Source organism: Phyllostomus hastatus, unplaced genomic scaffold (assembly GCF_019186645.2).
Source record: "Phyllostomus hastatus isolate PE091 unplaced genomic scaffold, TTU_PhHast_1.1 phas_contig_34, whole genome shotgun sequence".
Lineage (NCBI taxonomy): Eukaryota > Metazoa > Chordata > Mammalia > Chiroptera > Phyllostomidae > Phyllostomus > Phyllostomus hastatus.
The window spans coordinates 49,198,640-49,219,046 of record NW_025333857.1 but is presented as its reverse complement, the minus strand read 5'-3'; the positions used below and the strand labels follow the sequence as shown (position 1 = coordinate 49,219,046).

The window sequence follows — 20,407 nt, the reverse complement described above, 5'->3', positions numbered from 1 at the left end:
TGAATGACTAAAGGGTAGTCAACAGTGATTTATATCAGACTATATCTGGCACATAGTAGGTGCTTAATAAGTTGAAATTTCTACACTGGTAACTCCTAGGTGCCAGAACAATGTTAGACAGTAGGGATGCAAAGTGTATAAGGCACTGCCCTGTCCTCAAGACACTCACCACCTAGCACTGTGGTTCTTCTCAACGGATGATTTCAATACTTAGTGGGCATTCGGCAAAAAAATGTCTGGAGACATTTTTTGTTGTCACAACAGGGTGGATGGAAAGAGGAGAAAGGTAATGGCATCTAGTGGGCAGAGGCCAGAGATGGTGCCAAATGTTCTATAATACATAGGGTAGTCCCCTATAACAAAATATCACCTGGCCCTAAATCTCAGTAGTGCTGAAGTTTAAAAACTCTGGTTATTGGACTTCCAGGAACTGAGGAGTAAAGAGATGAATCCATGAGGGTCTCCAAGCTTACAGAGCCAAGCAGCCAAGGTAGTGCTCTTATGGGGTAACTAAGATCCAGTTTTCCTGGGGGATTCTGTGGGGGCCTGGGTGGGGGGCACTGGGTGTGAGTGGGCTACAGATTACCTGCCCTGTGGGACACACAGGGAGAGGGGGGCACCCAGGGACCAGCACTGAGCAACTTGCCGAAGCTGAAAGAGATCAGCCCCAACTCCAGCTGCGGACTCTGTCAGAACAGGCATTGGCTGGGGGGACTGGGAGAAAGGGCGTGAAGGTGTTTTGTCCAGGGTACAGTTTGGGCCATGACAATGGTTATTCTTAAGAGATGAACTAGATGTTGGGGGGTGGTTCAGACTTAGAATTTTTGACCGTTTAAACTCCTGTATAACGATTTTGTTTTCAGAAGTTCTCCGGTGACAGCTGTGTGCATGGTGACCCTGGAGTCACACATGCTGGCAGCCCTGAGTTCAACAAACTTCACCTGTAAAGTTTGACAAACCATCAAGAGAATGGAACTTAAAGGAAGCTCTACATGGAACCTGGTATGAAGGAATGAGAACAGAACTGGAAGTCAGAGGCTAGTTCAAGGCTGTTACCATAGGTGGTTAGGTCACGACTTCTCTGAGCGTCAGTTAGTAAGAAATTTATTATAGACATGGTACCTACGACTTCTGAATTCAAGCCCAGTGCTCTTTGAAAAAAAGGTTTTGGTGAAATACATAATCCATATGAAAGAGGGAACTGATACAATATACATCATCATCATCATCATCATCATCATCAAATGATCATCCTTGAACCCACTACCCAGCTTAAGAGATCAGAACGTTATCACAGATCCCTTTGTATTCCTCTCCCCTCTTATTTCCTCGTTTCTCCCAGCCCAAGACCACCACTAACAAGAATTTTGTGCTGATCATTCACGTGCATTTCTTTATAGTTATACCACGATGGTGTGGAGGACTGACATTCAGCCAGTGGCTCAGGTACAGCATTTCCCAGTGTTTACAGCGAGTGTCTGTCCGGGTTGGCTGGGTGTCCACTCTGTTTGGTTGGTGTCTGTGCTGACTAGACAGCAACTATTTCTAATGTCACTGTTATATGTATAAATCCCTAAACAAGAATGGTTGAATCCATTTAACACTTTTTATGAATAGAATCATAAGGAATGTATTCATTGGTGACATCTTTTTTATGTTCAATATGTTGTTTTTAAGATTCACCCTTGCTGACATTTGTAGCTGTAGCTCATTCATTTTCACTTCCAAATAGTATTGCATTACATGGAAATACCACAATTTAATTAAGCATTCCAATGTTGATGGATAATGGTGGGTTTTTCAGTTATTCACTGTTATGAACATATTTCCATGATTTTCACGTGCATGTTTTCTGGCATACATGTGCGAGACGTGCTGCATCTGTGTTTATGCCCCCCTTTCCACACCTAATCGTATTTCGAGCCTCCCTTACAGTCTCTTCTCATTAACCTCATCAGAAGTGTCTGTTTTATTAAACTTTTTGAAAATTGGCCTTTTACCTTTGTTGATATCTCTATATTGTATTTTTATATATTTATTAACTTTTTTCTTATCTTTATCTTCTTTCTTTGGATTTATTATTGTCGTAATTTCTAATGTTAGAATGCTTAGCTAATTAACTTTGAATACTTCTTTTTAAAGTAAATATTAAGGCTATAATTTCCTCTCTAATCATTACATTAGCTCTATCCCTCAGAATCTGATATGCACTATTTTAGTTATGGTTTGATCTTAAGTATCTTGTAATTTCCATTAAGACTTCTTCTTAAGAAGTCTTAAAATTCTAAGATGTTTAGAATTGTTTTAAATTTTCTCAGCACATAGGTTCCTTAGTTCTTTCTTTTGGTTATTGATGATTCCTAACTTAAATATACCGTGGCCAGAGTTCATAGTCTGACACCAATCCTTTGAGGCTTGTTTTATGGATTAGCACCTGGTTGATACTTATAAATGTTCCATGTGTGCTAACAAAGAATGTGTTTTCTCCTATTGCTGGGTTCCATATTCCATAAATGACCTTAGACTTATTAATTGAACTACTTAAGGATTTCCTATGTTTACTGATATTTTTGTTTGCTCGATCTATTATGTTTATTTTGTACCCTGTGACTTTGCTGGACTCACTTATTAGTCGTAGGATATTTTTTGGAGAGTCCTCGGGATTTTCAGTGTAGATAATCATGTCATCTGAAAACAGGTACAGTTTTATTTCTTCTTTCCAGCCTGTATGCCTCTTAGTTCATTTTCTTGCTTTTTTACACTGGCTAGAGCTTCCTTTACTGTATTGAATATGAGTGATGAGAGTGGACATCTTGTCTTGATCTTGATCTTTGGGGAAAATATTCAGTCTTTCACCATGAAGTATAATGGCGGCTGCAGGTGACCAAGTTGAGAATGTTCCCTTTGCTCCTATTTTTTTCTGAGAATTTTTATCATGAATGGGTGTTACTTTGCTAAAAGCTTTTTCTGCCTTGATTGATATGATTATGTGATTTTTTTCTTCCTTAGCCTGCCAATATGGTGGATTAAAATGATTAATTTTGACTATTGAACTATCCTTGCATCTCTGAAATAAACTCAGATCAGTCATGATATATAATTCTTTTCATATAATGTTGAATTCTATTTGCTAATACTTTGTTAAAGACTTTTCTGTCTGGATTTATAAGGAAAACTGGTCTACAGCTGCTTTAGGTTTTTGTATGACCTTTACCTGATTTTGGTAGTACTAGATTCATTAAATGAATTGGGACATACACCTTTCTCTTCTATATTTTGGGAAAAGATTATGTAATGGTGTTAATTCTTTAAAAACTGGGTAGAATTCCTCAGTGAAATCATCTGGGACTGGAAATTTCATTTTGGGGAGTTTAAAAAACTTTTTTAGTGTTATTAAATAAAGCTCTATTAAAACAAATCCATGCTCACTGTTGTCTATGACTGCTTTAATGTTGAAATTGTGAAGCTGACTCACTGTGACAGAGACTTGAACCGCCCACAAAGCCTAAAAATGTTCAGTGTCTGGGTCTGGTTCTTTTTTTTCCTTCTGTGAGGGCTATCTTGAATTCAGTTTCCTTCATAGTTGTAAGGCTATTCAAATGGTCTACTTCATTTTGGGTGAGTTGTGGCAGTTTTTATTTTTTGAGGAATTGGTCCATTTTATCTAAGTTGTCAAATTTATGTGTTTTAAGTTGTTTGTAGAATTTCCTTATTGCTCTTTTGATGTCTGTGGAGCCTGTGGTGATATCCTCTATTTCATTCTTTTTTTTAATAAAGATTTTATTTTTATTTATTTTTTTAGAGAGGGAAGGGAGGGAGAGAGAGAGAGAGAGAGAGAGAAACATCAATGTGCGGTTGCTGGGGGCCGTGGCCTGCAACCCAGGCATGTGCCCCGACTGGGAATTGAACCTGCAACACTTTGGTTCGCAGCCCGCGCTCAGTCCACTGAGCTACGCCAGCCAGGGCTTATTTCATTCTTGACATTGGTGATTTATTTCTTCTCCACCTTTTCCCTGGTCAGTGTTGCTAGAGATTTGTTGATCTTATTCATCTTTCCAAAGATCCAGCTCCTTGTTTCCTTGATTTTCTTTATTGTTTTACTATTTTCAATTTCAGTGATTTGGGTCCATGGAGTGGACTCGAGTATTCCACTCCAGGGGGATGAGGCATCAGTGTGATCAGTGTGTGTGTGTGAGCGCGAGTGCGTGTTCTGGCTAAGCGGGAGCAGTCTGGCCCAGACTGTGGTAAATGTGAGAGTGCTTTCTGTGCATCACTTGTCTGCTGCTGCAAAACAGATTTTCCCAAAACTTAGCAGTTTAAAACAACATTTACTATCTCACAGGTCTTCTGTTTCAGGCTCTCTCACAAGTTGACTCAAGTGCAACCAGGAAGGATCCACTTTCCAGGCTACTCATATGGTTACTGGCAGGATGTGTTCTTTATGGACCAAGGGCTCTGTTCCTCGTAAGCCCCTTGGTTCCTTACCATCTGGGCCTCTCCACACAGCATCTTACAACTTGGCAGCCTGTTTCATTAGAGCAAGTGAGAGAGAGAGAGAGTGCTGGGGAGGGGGAAGTGACAGCCTTCTACAACCTGATCACAGAAGGGGTGTGTTATCACTTTTGCCGTATTCTGTTGAACAGTAGCAAGTCACTAGAAGTCCGACCCACATGCAGTGGGAGGGCATCACACAGGCTGCGAACACCAGCGGCAGGGATCATGGGGAGTGATGTCAGAAGCTGCCACAACACACTGTGACTACATGAAGCAGATAGGAGAGACAGATGGGGTAAGAGCCACATCAGGCCTGGAACAGTCACCACTGCTCTGTCTGGACGGTAAACATAATAGGACAGAAGACAGGGGCTTGGGAACCCAGGCTATCCCTGGGCAGTCTGGGTCTGAGCATGCTCTAAGATTGGGCCCAGATCTGGGTGGATTCTAGTCCTGAGTCCTCCTAGACCCTGGCTGAGTAACAGGGTGGGTGCTGACTCTCACACTTCTTGCTGCCAAGCCACTCTCCTAGGTCTGCGTGCTGTGAGCACCCACTGCAGGGAGGCACAACGCCAGGCACAGCATTATACCCGGATCAGTATTGTGCTGTGGGCATCCACTTGATACGGGAACACAAGAGTTGAAGATTTTAGCCTTTGTCGATAGGCTTAAGTGTTTAATGCTTGTGGAAGGCTATTATTTCAAGAACTGGAATGTGTGACCACATGACTCCAGGCAGTCGACAAGCAATTCAACATTTGTGCCACAGGGGTCTGCAAGCCATGGAGATGGTATCTGAGCCACTGTGTTCCAGGGAGGGAATACCTGTGATATAGATAAAGAAGTGCTGACCAACAGATAAAGAAGTACGGTGGGATGTGTCATTAATTCATCCTGGAACTTGTGATGCATGCTGAAACCAACGAGTACCGAGCAACCAATGAGCGATGAAGCATTTTGTCTTGCAGGGCAGTGTCGTGAATCATACAAGTTCTAGCAAGTGCTGAGTGTCAAAACATTTTTTTCTTGTCAAAATGCAACAAGAACAGGGTTTGATGAGTTCTGAAGCCGATGAGTACCAAGGTATGACTGTACTAGGAAAATCGCCTGCTGACTGCAACTCATCAAATTAACTGTTTTCCCAAATCCCTTACCTACCCTTTCTTCTTATAAAAAGGTTGGCTTGAAATGAGATGTGAAGACGGTGTTTGAGGGTGTGTAACCTACTGTCTTCTCAGATCACCAGCCATCTGAATAACACACCCATAAAGATTCAAGGATTCAATCCTTGTCTCTGCTTATTGGTTCTGGTAGTGACAGGCAGCATGAACACTGACTTTTCCAGTATCAAAGTCATTTGCGAAAATTCATACAGTGTAACAGCAAGAACACTGGGTCAGTGTCTGACATCAAGAGTCTAGTGTGGCCCTGGCCAGTGTGGCTCAGTTGGTTGGAGCGTCATCCCATAACAAAGGTTGCAGGTTCGATCCCCAGTATGGGCATATGATCCAGTCTGAGTGTGTATGGGAGGCAACCAATCAATATTTCTCTCACATCAATGCTTTTCTTTCTCCCTTCTTCTCTCTCTAAAAGCAATGGGGAAAAGATGTCCTTGCGTGAGGATTTTAAAAAAAGTCTAGTGTGGGAGTCACCCTACTTGCTGATTCTTTGTGCTTCAGTTCTCTATGCTGCCAATATGAGTGTGTAAAACCTCCCCATCTCATTCACTTTGGAAGAAGATCTTGGAAATAAACTATCACACTACAATTTATACAAACTTTCGCATTATGCCATTCTACCCTCATGTTCGTGTTCAGGGTAGGGAGACTCAGACTCACCAGACTTTACACTAAAGGGACACTGGAGGTTGTGTGATTGCCCCCGACCACCCGCATCTACCCACTGTACAGATGAGACTGCCAAAGCCGAGGGACTCACCGAAGGTCACACACAAAGTTAGTGGCTGGGTGGGTGAGGCCCTGAGCGTTTTCAGTTCTAGCCTAGTGTCTCTCAGAGAACCAGGAGCCTCATGATACAGTGTTACCACTTAGAAATTCTGAACGTCGACTGCCCGGCTTCACACTCTGCTCCCACCATTTCCTAGTTCGTGGTCACTACCTCGCAGGGGAGTTTTTGGAGGCAGAAAAGCACTAAACAGTACTTGCCACATAGTTCGCTGGATGCTAGCCATTGCGATTGTTACTAGAGAGGGAAGGCAGTGTTGTACCCACTTATTGCTGGGGAAGTTGAGGCTGAGACTTCCGCAGGTACCACACCAAGAACTTGAGCCAGTGCTTTTCTAACAAAGGCAGACAGCCTCTCAGAAAATAGGAAAGAACCAAACAAAGATAAAATTTGACCTTTATTAATAATCTATCATAGCCCTGGCTGGTGTGGCTCAATGGATTGACCACTGGTCTGTGAAATGAAAAGTTGTCAGTTTGATTCCCACTCAGGGCACATGCCTGTTTTGTGGGCCAGGTCCCCACCTGGGGGCATGTGAGAGGCAACTGATTGGTGTTTCTCTCCCTCTTTTTCCCCCTCCCTTCCTCTCTCTCTAAAAATAAATAAATAAAATCTTAAAAAATATATATACATATGTCATAGACTCCAGGTTTATTTCACGCAGTGCGTGTGTAGTCTGCTAGGGCAGGGGGGACAGTTTGGGTGTCCTGAGGATGTATTCGGGAGGAAATCTTCAAAATGAGACCTGAAAGCCCTTGCAAAGAAGCAAGGTGTCTGCCAGGGCATATTAACTCACTGGGCAGCCAACCCAGGAGGAACGCTGTTTATGTTAATTGTAGTTGGGGATTTGGGTGGAAAGACTGTTTCGGTTCTGGGGTTTTGCTCTCCTATCAGCGGCTGCAGGCCCAGACGGGCCCCTGTTGGAAGGAAGTCAGCCCTCCTCCCCAGAAGGAGGAAGGGCCCTCCCATCTGTGGTTGGACGCATTGTACTTGCTGGATTCCAGGCTGTCAGTCTCACGGCAGAGCTCCCAGGACGCTTAGCCTGCAGATTGTTTTGTTAGGTTTCTCCTACAATTAATTTGGAAATTACCCAGCTGCCCACAGCCTCTCCCAGGTGTTCTGTAACCTACAGGCCTGCTCCTGCAGATTTCACCCTGGTGGGACCAATGCCGGCAGACACTGGGAGGGTCCGGGTGGGGTGATAGGAAGCATGGTCCCACGATGGGCTCATCTTAAGCAAGAGCCAGACTCCTTCGGCTCTGGAACTAACCATCCTACTTCGTAGGACCTAAAGCAGCCAGATCCACACACTTCAGAGCATTACCTGTCAGCCTCACACACCCTGTGGACCTTAGTCAGGGGTGTGTGGAGGGTCCACCCTACTCGGAGGCCAAAAGGGAGAGGATTTTCCTGGAGCTCCGGTCAAAACATACAGGTAAGTCTCCCAATTCCCAGATCCAGGAAGGAAAAACTCTCAGATTCATCTTGCTGTGGACTTTGTTACACCTGGGTTGAGTCCCTCCCATGCAAAGATCATGTGATCTTGAGCTTGTCCTCTCTTCTTGGACCTCAGTTTTCTCATCTGAAAAAAATGCAGCTGAAACCTGCTGCTTTCCAGGGCAGTTGTGAGAACCCAAAGGGTAATGTAGGTGAAGTACTTGGTACGCCCTTAACACAGCCGCTCTTCGATGATGTCAGGGTTATGATTAATCAGCTGTGCCATTGCTGAGCCACTTGAAGCTGAGGAAGAGCAATGGTGCGTTGCGAGAGCCCTGGACAGGGCTCTAAGAGGTTAGCTCACCGTGCAGCTGTGGAAAGTTACCTTCCTGGTCCTTGGTTTCTCCTTCTATTAAACGAGGGATCAGCCTAGTAACCTTTTAGCTGCATGTTTATTTATAAGAATGGCAAAGGAAATATCAAAGGGAAAAACTCAAGGATCAGTTCTGCTACCCCCCAGCCCCCACCCAAGGGTCCTCTTCTGTATCAGTTAGGATGCGTTTGGCTGCAAGTAACAAAAAGCTCAAGAAAGACAGGCTTAAACTTGGAGGACATTTGTTATCTTTAACAATAGGGGCCCACAGGTACAGTGAGTCATTCAAAGGTTGGTTCTTTCAGCAGCTCAGGGATGCATCAGGCACCCAGGTTCTTCCCACCTCTCTGTTCTGCCATCCTCAGCAGGTTGGCTTGTCCTAGGCTGGCACCCTCCGGCTCCAAGCCCAGGATGCACACTCCAATGACATTCAGAGGAAGGACAGGGCTGTTTCTCTTCCCATGTCTCTTTGTAAGAACAAAGAAATGCTTCCCAGAAGCCTCCAGCAAACCTTTCTGGACATCTCACTGGCCTGGAAAGTATCCTGTGCCCATGTCTAAATAATCCCTGGCAAAAGTGATGGGATCGTCACCACGCTTACCTTCGGCAAGTTCAGACTGAACCAGGGGTACCCCGAGGGGCAAGACTTCCCTGGAAACACACAACCAACTGAACCCTGGGCAACGTCAGGGCCTTGAGAGCAAAGCAGAAGGGGGGAAGATGGCAGAGCAGACAGCCATAGTGTCTGGCACACCTTCTTCTGAATACGCCAGAAAGAGGGTGTACTGTTCCACTTCTGGTCGGAGTTGCCCACTGTACCATTGTCCTCAACACGCTCCGTTTGGTCGCCCCCAGCTCCACGCCAAGCCCCTGTGCGCAGTCCCCAGGGTGGGATGTTGTTCTCTTCTTGCGCACCCGTGCAGGAGCAGGGGAGCACACCCCACTTTGTCCGGGGTTGAATAGTCACATGAGGCTCTGATGAGATTTTAGAGTAACAGGCAAGTGTTACATGGGAGGAGGAAAATTCTAAAAGACTCACATTAAATACACTTTCCTCATAGTGGAAGCAGCCCTTCACAAGGCTGCCCTCATCTCCCAATCTCACCCCTGGTCCCGGGGTCTGGATCTCAGTGAGAGAGTGACGAGATCCATTGGTAATTGAGCTGGGTCACACACTGGCTGCTGGGATTGCGGAGGGTGACTGGCTGAGGGGAGTAGCTGAGGGGAGCGGGGGGCCCTGTTAGGAGGCTGGTGCTATGATTGGGGAGAGATGAAGGAGCCTCCCACTGGGGAGTCTCGGAGGTGCAAGGTGGGGTCAGGAGGTTCCTGGAGAGGCTGTGGTCAGAGCAAAATCATGCTGACAGGAACAGAGAGGGGTGTCTGGGGATGAGCAAGTTGGCTGGAGCCTCGGGGTGCAGGAAGGGCAGCTATGGGAGAAGAGGCTGGGAACTGGGTTGACATGGGGATCCTGGAGGGTCCTGAGTACCAGGTGAGGAGCTTGGGCTTTCTGCGGCCGACGGCAGGGGGGCCTGCTCCCCGGGGCTGGAGCTCAGCTTCAGAGAGTGGCAGTGGGGCAAAATGGGGGGAGGAGGCAGGAGGACCCAGGGGGCGGCCCTGGCTGGCTGCTGGGTATTGACAGCAGAGGCAAGAGTTGGGCTCTGGGAGGCTGTGGCTCGCACCCTCTCTCTTTCATTGCTGAGCGCCTCATGCCTGGAAATCCACGCTGGCAGCTCTCCTCAGCCCACACACTCAGATAGCGAGATAAGCTGGTTCTCTACACCAAAGCCGAGATCCACCCTGATTCCAGCTTCTCAATCCCGTCCTTGCCTGGGAGGGGCTGACAGTTGATTCCTGACTGCGTGCTTTTGCACCAGGTTAACCCTTCAGGGCTGAGCTGGAAACCTGAGCCTCAGCTCCAGAGAGGGGTGGGGGGCTGCCAGAGGGGCACAGGGAACTCTAGGGAGAAGCTGTCCTCTCCTGGGAGCATCGAGGGCCAGTCCAGGGGCTCTACCAGAGAGAGCACAGGGTCAGGGAAAGGCCAGGGGCAAAGTCATTAAGGTCCTTCTATCCTTCCCCTCACCCCACCTGCCCACTCCATTTTAAAAATATTTTTTTATTTATTTTTAGAGAAAAGGGAAGGGAGGGAGAAAGAGAAAGAGAAACGTCAATGTGAGAGAGAAATATCAACCTTATAGGCACCCTGACAGGGCCTGAACCACAACCAGGTATGTGTCCTGATTGGGAATCGAACTGGTGACTTTTCGCTTTGTGGGATGATGTCCAACCACCTGAGCCACACCAGTCAGGGCCTCGTTTAGTTTTTTCTTTGGTTCACTGCTCAGTTTGGGCTGAGAAGCACTAGCCCACAGTGCATTTCCCTCTCGGTTATTATAAACTATTTATCAAACCAGTCCCAGGCTCAGTGTACCCATCCATACAATGGAGGCCCTAGCAGGGAATTCCCCAAGCCGCATGGCACCCCAACCTCCACCTTCACCCCCCCCCCACCATGTGTTACTTCCATTTCCACATGGCTTTTTGTTAAGATGATAATCAAATGCAGCCTCCCTTGGGAGAGACAGGGGTTCTAGCCCTGCTCAGGCCCTTAGCTACGGGAGCCTGGGTAAGTCACGTGCCCCTTCTTCAGCTCTGTAGACGCTCTCCACACACTCATGGTGTTCCTATTTATTCTTATTATTGAGAACACATGTGAGCTCTGAGATGCGAGTCCTGGTTCTCCCAAGTGAGTTGCTATGGAATTCTGGAAAGAATGCCTCCCCAGTCTAGGCTCTGGCCCCATTCTTTGTGGTGCATGCCCTGCATGCACCACCCCCCTCCTTCCCAGTTACCTTGTCACACCAAGGAGTCAGCACTTCTCAGGGACAGAATGAGCACAGAAACCGAGTTCTGCAGAAAGGTGTGTGTACTGGGGGCCGGGGAGGATTTGTTTGGGTGCCCTGGATTTGGGGCTGTCCAGAGGGCACTTAAAATGCTCTCCTAGAGGATCCCTTGGCTCAGACAGACTCAGAGATGGGGCCCCTCCTGGCTGGCTATTACGCTCTGAAAAGAGAACTTTATTGTTCTCCTAAACCCCCAACTACCCCAGACTTGGGGCTGGAGCTCAAGGATCAAAGGCCGAGTTTCTTCCATGCTTGGACGAATACTGCTGTTTAGGGAGAGTATGAAGACCAGAAGCCCAGGTTCCCAAAGTGACTCAGGAGCTTGGGTTCCTGCCCTGGCTCTGACACCCCAGCTTTCAAGATGCTGTCAGATACACTCTCAATAATTGTCATTGTCACAGTCATGAGAAGGCTGGGAATCTGAGGTGTAGGATTCCAAGACTCAGAAAGTACCCTGAAGGCAGGAGGTGAAGTGCTCCACCCCAGTCCTGTCCCCCTGTCTCCTATGCAGACAGAGCCACAAGGTAGCACTGTATTGGGGTTCCTGGTCAGAAACAGGGGGCTCCTGGAAGTTATTCTGGATCTCTGATCTCTAGAATATAACACATCTGCCCCACCCGCTCTGATTTCTCTAAAGTTCTGCCCCTTTGCCTTGGGCGTACCCATCACCTGGGACCTCGCTGAAATGCAGGTTCTGGTCCAGGAGACCTGGGGGAGGGCCTCAGTTGCTGCACTGCTGGCCAGCTCCTTGCAGATGCCCGTGAAGCTGGTCTGTGGCCCACATTTAGAGCCCCAAGGCCTTAGAGCCCCAGTGTCCTGTGTGAAGAGGCTGGGAGGGCACAGTGCAGCTCTGAGCTCTCCCCAAGCCTCTTTCCGGGCCCTGGGAGAAGTGCATCCTGGTTCAGACCTCCAAGAAAAGAGGAATTAGAGAAGCTGAGGGTGAGACCCGAGGCCTACCCAGTGCAGAAAGAAACTTGTTCAAGATCTCATAGCATTTCAACTGTGAGTGAAAATTTTTAAAAAATGTTTTTGTTTTCTTTTAAAGGTCTCAGCATTTCAAGGACAAAGTTTTGACTCAGGCCTCCTCCACAGGAAAAACAAAAACGAGACAAAACATTCACAGAGGCGTTTGCTGTGCTTTCTCTGGGTAAGCTATGGTTTCCTTTGATTTTTTTTGTTTCTTTTTTAAAAAATAAATGAAGGTGTGCCGATTTTGTATTAAAGAGAAAATTGCTTTTAATAAAACAAATCCTCACAAGGTTCTTAGTAAATGAGATTCTGTTTATGAATATGCTGAGTGGACTGTAACTACACAGCAGCTGCTTCGTGTCCTGGGCGTTGACTTCGTTCAGCTCAAACAGCCCGAATTCAGTTCAGCAAAGCTGCCCTTACTCTTCTGGGCACGCGAATCACCAGGATGAGGGAGCGCCAGCAATTTCACCACCGACCGCCAGGCCAGCTGCCTCCCGCTCCCCTTCGCCTCCGCTGTCGGAACGGGAGTCTTCTCCCTTAAACTGGGTGAGAAGGAGCCCTAATCCCTTTTCGTAGTAAACGACTTCGAGCCAATGCTGCTTTTGTTGCTGGTTTCCTAGGCTTAATTGCGAGCTAAATTAATTTGAAAGAAAATAAATGTTACAGCTCTGGGGCGAAGTCTAACGAGCCTTGGGCAATTAGGGAAGAACGCATCTAATTAACCAGGGCCCAGGGGCGCCTTCACACAACGCTGGGGTGCAGGGCCCAGAGAGGGGCAAACGATTTTTCTGGCTTCACAATGAGAAGTAGGAAAAAAGAATTAGGAGAAACTCACCTCCAGTCTCTGAGCCCCCAGACGGGGAACCGGGAGGTCCTGTTCCACGGTTTGGGGATTCTCGGAGTTGGCATGTTCAAGACTGCAGTGAAATGTTCTCAAGATCCTACAGTCCCTCCACTGGAGGGTGTGCCCGCGTCCGCCACGACCCTCACCCTCGGCCCGGGCCCCGGCGACAGCCCGGCGGGGGCGGGATGCTTGTTCGCCAACGCAGCTTGCGTTTCAGCCAGGTCCTGGGGTCGCAGGAGTTTGGGTGTCTCTGGCCGGCGTGACGGGAGGCCGAGAGGACGGAGGCTGAGAGGACGGAGGCCGAGAGGGCTCACGCCTTGACCCCAACCCTCGCCGGTCCCCAGCCAGCGCTGTGTACACCCAGTTCCCTCCTAGCCGCGTCCTCTCTTTCTGGGCGCAGACCCTGCTTTGGGCATTATCTCACCTGTCGTCCTAGTTGCCAAGGACGGTGGGGGCAAAGACCGGCTCACTTTCCCACCCCATCTTTCTCGCTGCTCCCGGAACCTTATGGTGATGCTCCAAAAGGCTTGGGGATAAGGCGGAGCTTTTTAATTTTGAAGCCTTTCCTGACTCCTAGGCCCTGCGCTTTACAGGTTACAAAGAGAGGTTTCCCCCTCTTGTCTTGTTTAACTGCGGGAGAACCCTGTAAGGCAGGGGGTTACACATTCCCATTCACAAATGAGGATGCTGAAGGAGAAGGGACCGGCTTAAGGTTAATGGCCCTGTCAAAACACTCAACTTGGTCATTAAAAAACAGAGAAAGTTTACATTCCTGTACTAACAGAACGCACAGACCATCATTTTCCAGCCCCAATGCCCTGACTAGGCTGTTGTCAGCCAGGGACAAAATCCCTGGGTGGAGGGCTTTCAATTCCCCATGACTGCTAACTAGGTAAGCCACGCTGACTTCTGCCTAGGAGAGCCAGACTGTGTAGCTGTGCGTGGAGAACCTTTGAATATCATATCAGCAAGGGCCCATATGGAGATGATGCCCAACTCAAGACTTTTCCAAGGTCAGGAGCCTAGGGCTGGAACCCGGACCCACGGGAGCAGGGTCAGTGCTGCAGGTGCTTTCCACCTCCAGGTGGCTGTTCCCCACCACCCAAGTCAGGAAGGACCAGCATGTAGGCCTGTACGACTGTCCAGCACAGTCGTCATCGGCCACTCACTGCTGCCCAGCACTTGGTGTGTGGCTAGTCCACATTTAGATGACTGGTAAGTGTATAACACCCTCCAGATCTGGGAGACTTGGCATGAAAACACTAGAACATCTTAACAATTTTTATGTTGATTATTTGTTGAAACGATAGTTTAGGTATATTGGGTCAAATACAAAATATTACTAGTTAATCTTACTTGTCCCTTTTTATTTTATTGATGTGGCTACTAGAAAAACTTAAATTACACACATATCTGTATCCCTATTGGATGACACTGAACTAGACAAGTACCCGCCTGGACTGAACCACATCCGCATGGCTGTGAACGGGACAGGGCAATCCCCAAACTGAAAAGGAAAAAAAGCACCAGTGTTCTCAGCCTTCTTTCTCACACGCCCTCCACTCTTCCCTAGCAAGGTAGCTATGCACCACGAGGCTGAGTTTCTCCTGCCAGAACTCATTGCTCAAAGACCTTTTTTTTATTATTATTAAAACAGTTCATTTGAACACTCAGGTTTATCTGAAAGTGGCACCCAAGCCTCTGAAATATGTAACGCTAGATATTTTTGCTCCAGAATAAAAACTTACAAGATTTCTTATGAGAAAGTGTGTGTGTGGGGGGTGGGGAGGGAGTTGTTGTATTTTCTGATTTTGGTTAGCTTGTTGCATAAAACAAATAAATGTATACAAAACAAAATTTAAAATCCAGTTTCTTTGGAAAGCTTACTTCACTGACCACCCCAATTAATTTTTCACTTTCGTTTTCGCGTGGGAAGGCTGCTGAGGGATGGCAGAGAGCGCCAGGGATGGAAGCCTGGACCCCATAGGCTGAAAGCTGTCACCAGTAGGCTCTCCCCCGAATCCCTGTCATCTCTGAACGTCATTCAGTTTAGCCACCGGGTCCAGGGCTGCTTGATGGAAAGAGTGGACCATGGACATGTGTATTTCTATCTTCCTCGCTGGGAAAATACACTTAGGACCCAGATGAAACAGCTGCCAAGTGATCAGCCATCATGCTCAAAAGATTCCAGAAATTTTCATACAATCAACGCCTGGAGCTAATCCAGGGACTTTAGAATAGATGCTTGCCGTGAGCGCCGCTCTAATTCCCTGGAATCAGGTTAGTTTAGGCCCTCGGTGGCCTATGGATGCTGCCAATATGCCGGGCAGCATCCAGGAGGATGGGGCCCTGAAAGGTCACATGAACCCCGCAGCCCTCCTGCATAACGCATGGGGAGACTGAGCATGTAGGTGATGGGACTGTGACACACTGGGGAACTGAGGCCCAGTCCAGACTCAGCTGGGTCTGCCATTCTCAGAGGCAGGGAAAACCACCGCCAGGCCAAGCGAAGCAGAGCGATTTCCCCAATTTAAAAAAAGAAAACAAAACAAAACAAAAAGCTGCTTCTTTTGCAAACTTGTCTTCCTCACCTTAAGAAGGAAGGCGCTATTGGAGCCTTTTATTGAGGCAACATAGTCAAAGGCACAAGAGGCTGAACCCGTGTAAAAGGCCCGAGTTTCGCACAATACAGGGAAGAGTGAAATCGTGACTCCCCACAATTCGGATCCTAGCGTCTGGTGTAGACACTATGCTGCGCCACCTGAAAGCTGAGTCCTTTGGCGCTTCACCTGACTGAGGGCACTTTTTTTCCCCAGTCCCTGGGCTGAGGGTGCCTTTCCTCATTTCCTCCTATTAACAAAGTAAACCAGGTGTGTACGTGATGCACTCGGAGGCTGCGCGTCTCCTTCCCACGGTCCCTTCTATGTGGTTCTCAGTTCGGCCCTCTCTCCAGTCCTGTCCTCAGGTCTCCGGGATACTTCGTTCGTGTAAACTGCCGAGGCATCTATGAATTTCCGACCGTATGCTCGGCTCACATGGCAGACACGAAACGATCTACCCCGCCGGGATAGGCGGCCACATGGCGAGCATGGTAGGCACCTGCACTGCTCCCTCCGAGCTGCCCACCCGGATTGTAGCAGGGCCCCAGCGCTCCGAACTGGCCGGGCGACGTGCGCCCATAGAAGTCCACTGCGGTCTCGACGCCGCCGCTGCTGCCACCTGAGGGGGGCGATGCGGGCCCCGCCAACCGGCCAGCGGCCGCGAAGAGGGCACTGCTGGCCCCTTGAGGGTATGAGCCGTCCTGGCCCGCGTAGGCGGCCGCATAGGCGGAGGGGTTGGCAGGTCGGGCTCCCGCGCAGCCCGCGGGCTGGTAGCTGGCGGTCGTGGCAGAGGCGCTGGCGGAGGCAAAGGCGCAGGAGCCCGCGGGTCCCGACGGCACGGGGCCCAGCTCTGGGCTGAGCGGCCGCTCGGGCACGAGGCCGAAGACTCGGCACGGGCCGGGCGACGCAGCGGGGTAGTAGACCGGGGGCGGCGCGGCGAGCGACGGCGGGGCATAGCCCGCGTAGACGGCACCCGGGTAAGGCGGGCGCGCAGCGGGCACCGCGCCCGGGAAGATGGCGGCGGCCGCGGCCGCGGCGGCGGCGGCAGCGGCGGCGGCGGCGTCGTGCATGTAGGCTGGGTACGTGGAGAGGTCCGAGCGCTTGAAGCGCTTGCGGCGGCGCAGGAAGCTGCCGCTCTCGAACATGTCCTCGGCGTTGGGGTCGAGAGCCCAGTAGTTGCCTTTGCCCGGGCGACCGGCCTCGCGCGGGATCTTGAGGAAGCAGTCATTGAGCGTGAGGTTGTGGCGGATGCTGTTCTGCCACTTTTTGGGGTTGTCGCGGTAGAAGGGGAAACGCTCGGTGATGAACTTGTAGATGCCGCCGAGCGTGAGGCGGCGCTCCGGCGCGTGCGCGATGGCCATGGCGATGAGCGCGATGTAGCTGTAGGGCGGCTTCCCGCGCTGCAGGGGGCGCTTGCGCCGCCGCCCACCCGCACCGCGGCCCGCCGCCTCCGCCGGGACCCCCGCCCCGGCCTCACCGCGTTCCTCCTTTACTGCCGCCAGGGCTTCCGGTTGCGGTGGCGGCGGCGGCGGCCCGCTTTCGGCAGTCATGGTGCAGCCGTCCCGCGTCCCCGCCGCCCGCTTCAATCGAGGATCGAGGCGGGTCTGAGAACTGCGGGGTTCGGCGCGCAGGGGCTCGGGAACGGACGCTGGGCCCCTCTGCGGAGAGCTCCGAGGGCCCCTCGCGCGCTGGCACCTGGAGCACAGCTTCCCCGGCAGGGGCGCGCTGGAGGCTGGGCACCCGCGGTTTCCGGGCTGGCTCGGTGGGGACAGAGGCTCTGGAGTGTCCCGCCCACCGACGGCTCTGCTCGTGTTCTGGAGCTCGAGGCCAGGCGCCCTCAGTGGTGTTGGGACCGGGACTAGGACCCCGTCGCGGGCTGAAGGGTCCTTTGCGCGCTGGTGGCAGGCGGTCAAGAGGTCTGGAAGTGGTCCTGAAGCTGGGGCGCCTGCAGCTGATGGGTTTCCCGCTGATCCGAGGATAGCCGTCGAGGTCGTGCTTCGGGCCGATGGCCAGAAGAAAGGGCAATTAGTTACGGCGTGTGCACTGATGGGGGTCGCCTAGGCTGCGCCCCAGGCTGCGGCTGGCGAGGAGGGCGAGGGGCGAGGCGCGGGCCTCGAGGTCGTGGTGCGGGGCAGGCGGGGCGGCCGGCGACTCCCTCTCCGCAGGGTTGGCCTCTACCGCCGGGACCGCTGGCGAGGCTCTCCCCTGCACAAACCTGGACCGGCTCCTCCCTCCACCGGCTTCTTCTCCTTAAAGGGGGCAGGAAACTTGGGGCGGCGCCCGTTCCCTGCCCGCCCCCCGACTGCCCGCCCCCTGGGCCCCGATGCACCTCCCCAGGTAGGAGCAGCCGTGGCGGCGGGCGGGAGCCCCGGACGTCAGAGCGGGGAGGGTGCTTGGAGAGCCCCCGGGCCGGCCTCCTCTGCGCGCGCCGACGGGGCGACTGAGCCCGGGAGAGGTCAGGGACTGTGTCGGCTCGGCGCCGGAACTCAAGGATTGCGGATTGTTCCAGCCTCTGGAGGGGGCTGGGACTCGCAGGTGAAAGACAGGGCTTGTTTCACTTTTTGCCCACAGAGGATGAGGACTGGCAGAGGGGGGCGCTTGCTTATTGCGGGGCCGGGGGCCGGGAAGGGAGAAGACGCGCCCGGTGACCGACTCCCGAGGTCTTTCAAGGATGATTTGCAAACCTCGGTCAGGCTGGCCTGCCCATTCCCCATCCAGCCCTCACCTCTCAGACCAGGGTTTCTGGTCCCGACAGGGGAGGTGACTTGCCATCGCCCCACCGTGACTGTGCCGCGTAGCGGAGCCTCGCTCCCGTGTCCGTTCGGACTGCGGTTCCCGATACGTGCTTTGGGTGTGTGCGGAAGGTTTGCTTCTGCAGAGCCCTTCTGTGCCGGCGTTCAAGGAAAGGCTGCCCGCGACCTGCGCTCTCCTGTCTTTGGGTGACTCGAGACCCCTCTTTGTGTGCTTGGTGGAGACTGGCGCCGAGTTTAAAGAGGACGAAGGCTGGGCTTCTGCCTCTCGCGGTCACCTCTTCCAGCAGTTCGTCCAGGCCAGGGAGGGCTCCACGTGACTCCCGAGTCCCCGGGGGGCAGCCGAGCCGCCCCTTCCTCAGTGAGGGCTGCGAGGGGAGCTCCCTCTGGGTGGGCGCGTCCTCCGGGGAAGGGGCGGGCTGCTGCGACCCTTGGGCTTTGCGGGTGTCGGGTTTCTGAGTTCGTTTCCTGCCAGCCGCGCAGGCGAGCCTCAGGTCTCCTGAGACACCCTGCAGCGGCCGTCCCGCCGGCCGGGGTTCGCTACACGGCCTTTCGCCAAAAGACCTTGAGGATGTCCCTTCCGAGTCGCAGGACCTCGATTTTCTGCTCCGTGAATAGGGAGCCGGAGGGCACGTGCGGATCTCAGAGGCCCCTTCTACCCATAGAGTTCTCGGCTTTGATGCCGATTCTAGATGCTTTTGCCGAGACGCAGCTTTCCGAGGGGCAGCAGGCGCAGGGCAGGGTGGAACAGAGCGAGCCGCACGACCCTTGCGGGATTTCGTCCTGTGTGTTGTGGCGGTGAGTGGGGGTTAGGCTCAGCCCTGCCGAGCATTGGGCGAATGCGTGCGGAAAAAAGAGGCAGCGAGCCCACATCCTCGCTCCAGCGGCCCGGGGTGTGGAAGGGACTGCACGCTTTGCAAGACGACCTTTGTCAGCTGATGACCAGCGTGGAGCTTTTCAACCCCCAGCTGCCTTCTTCCAGAGTAACACAGACTCGAAAATCCAGTTTTAATCCTGTTGTGTTTTTCCAAAGGGAAAAAACAAGTTTACATTAAAAGGAATTTAACCGCTTACATCATATTAATCTTACAATACTTGATTTTGTGGCTCTCTGTATTCCCAAGATTTTAAGATGAAAATTTCAACTGCAATCCTAATGTGATTCCATAAATCAAAGAATTCACATTCTGTAATTCTAAAATCCCATGACCAGAAGTCTAAATTCTTTGTGACTATATTCTTGTGACTTTAAGCATCTGGTTAAGGTGTAAAACTGCATTTCTCCTATTTTAAGATGATGGGACTAAGATTTTGTGCCTGAAAATATTGTACCACTATTGAAAGATACAGCTTCTCGAGATTTTAGGGTTGTTTTTTTTTGTTGGGGTTTTTTTTTTTTTCAGCTCTATGGTGTATGTTACTTAATTTGAATTTCTGTCCAGGAATGTCTGATTGGAAAATTTGGTTCCTATAAATCCACAAGTCTCTTCTTCCTTGATCCCAAAATGTTAGTACTGGATCACACTATTCTTTAACTCAAAAAATCTAATTCTAATAATTGTTGTAATATTCATAATCATTGACTTTGATCAGTCATGACTTTGATTTGGCCCCAAGAGTTTATTATTCTCTAATTTTTAAGCTCCAGCAACTAAGCTTAGAAGCCTCTGTGTCTCAGGATTTCTCGATCCTCAATGTTTCTTGTCTGTGCACCCATTCTTCTAGAACTGATTCTTATTTCTCAAATTTTGCTGCCACTATCCAGCAGACAAAGAGCATCCTGAGGTTAGAATTCCTAAGATTCTAAGATTTTCATAAACAAAGGATCCTAAAGATTCTAGTCCATCAATGTTTTATTCCAATGATGCATTTCAGAATTCTGTACTTTGAAGATTCTATGAATACACGATGTAAAATTGAATAAAAGATTTAATGAGTGAACGGGGACAGTTTACCCGTTTGGTTCAAAACTACAGAAAAAGATTCCCTCGGTGCCTGGGTCCTTGCTTTTCCCGGGTCAGACCTTTCCCTCTTCTCTGGCAGGTGCTACTCAGTGATTTCAGGGATGGCAG

General features: G+C 50.4%; 1 protein-coding gene across 1 annotated transcript; it reads right to left on the bottom strand.

Annotated features, from left to right (window-relative positions):
• Nucleotides 1-15,550: 15,550 nt before the first annotated feature.
• FOXE1 (forkhead box E1) lies at nt 15,551-17,835 on the bottom strand. The gene has a single exon (XM_045841016.1). The coding sequence runs from the start codon at nt 17,133-17,135 to the stop codon at nt 16,017-16,019; it is 1,119 nt and encodes a 372-aa protein (XP_045696972.1). The 5' UTR covers nt 17,136-17,835; the 3' UTR covers nt 15,551-16,016.
• Between the last annotated feature and the right edge of the window lie 2,572 nt (nt 17,836-20,407).

Excerpts from the sequence above, each read along its gene's own strand:
- FOXE1 (XM_045841016.1), bottom strand. The coding sequence starts at position 17,135 with ATGACTGCCGAAAGCGGGCCGCCGCCGCCGCCACCGCAACCGGAAGCC.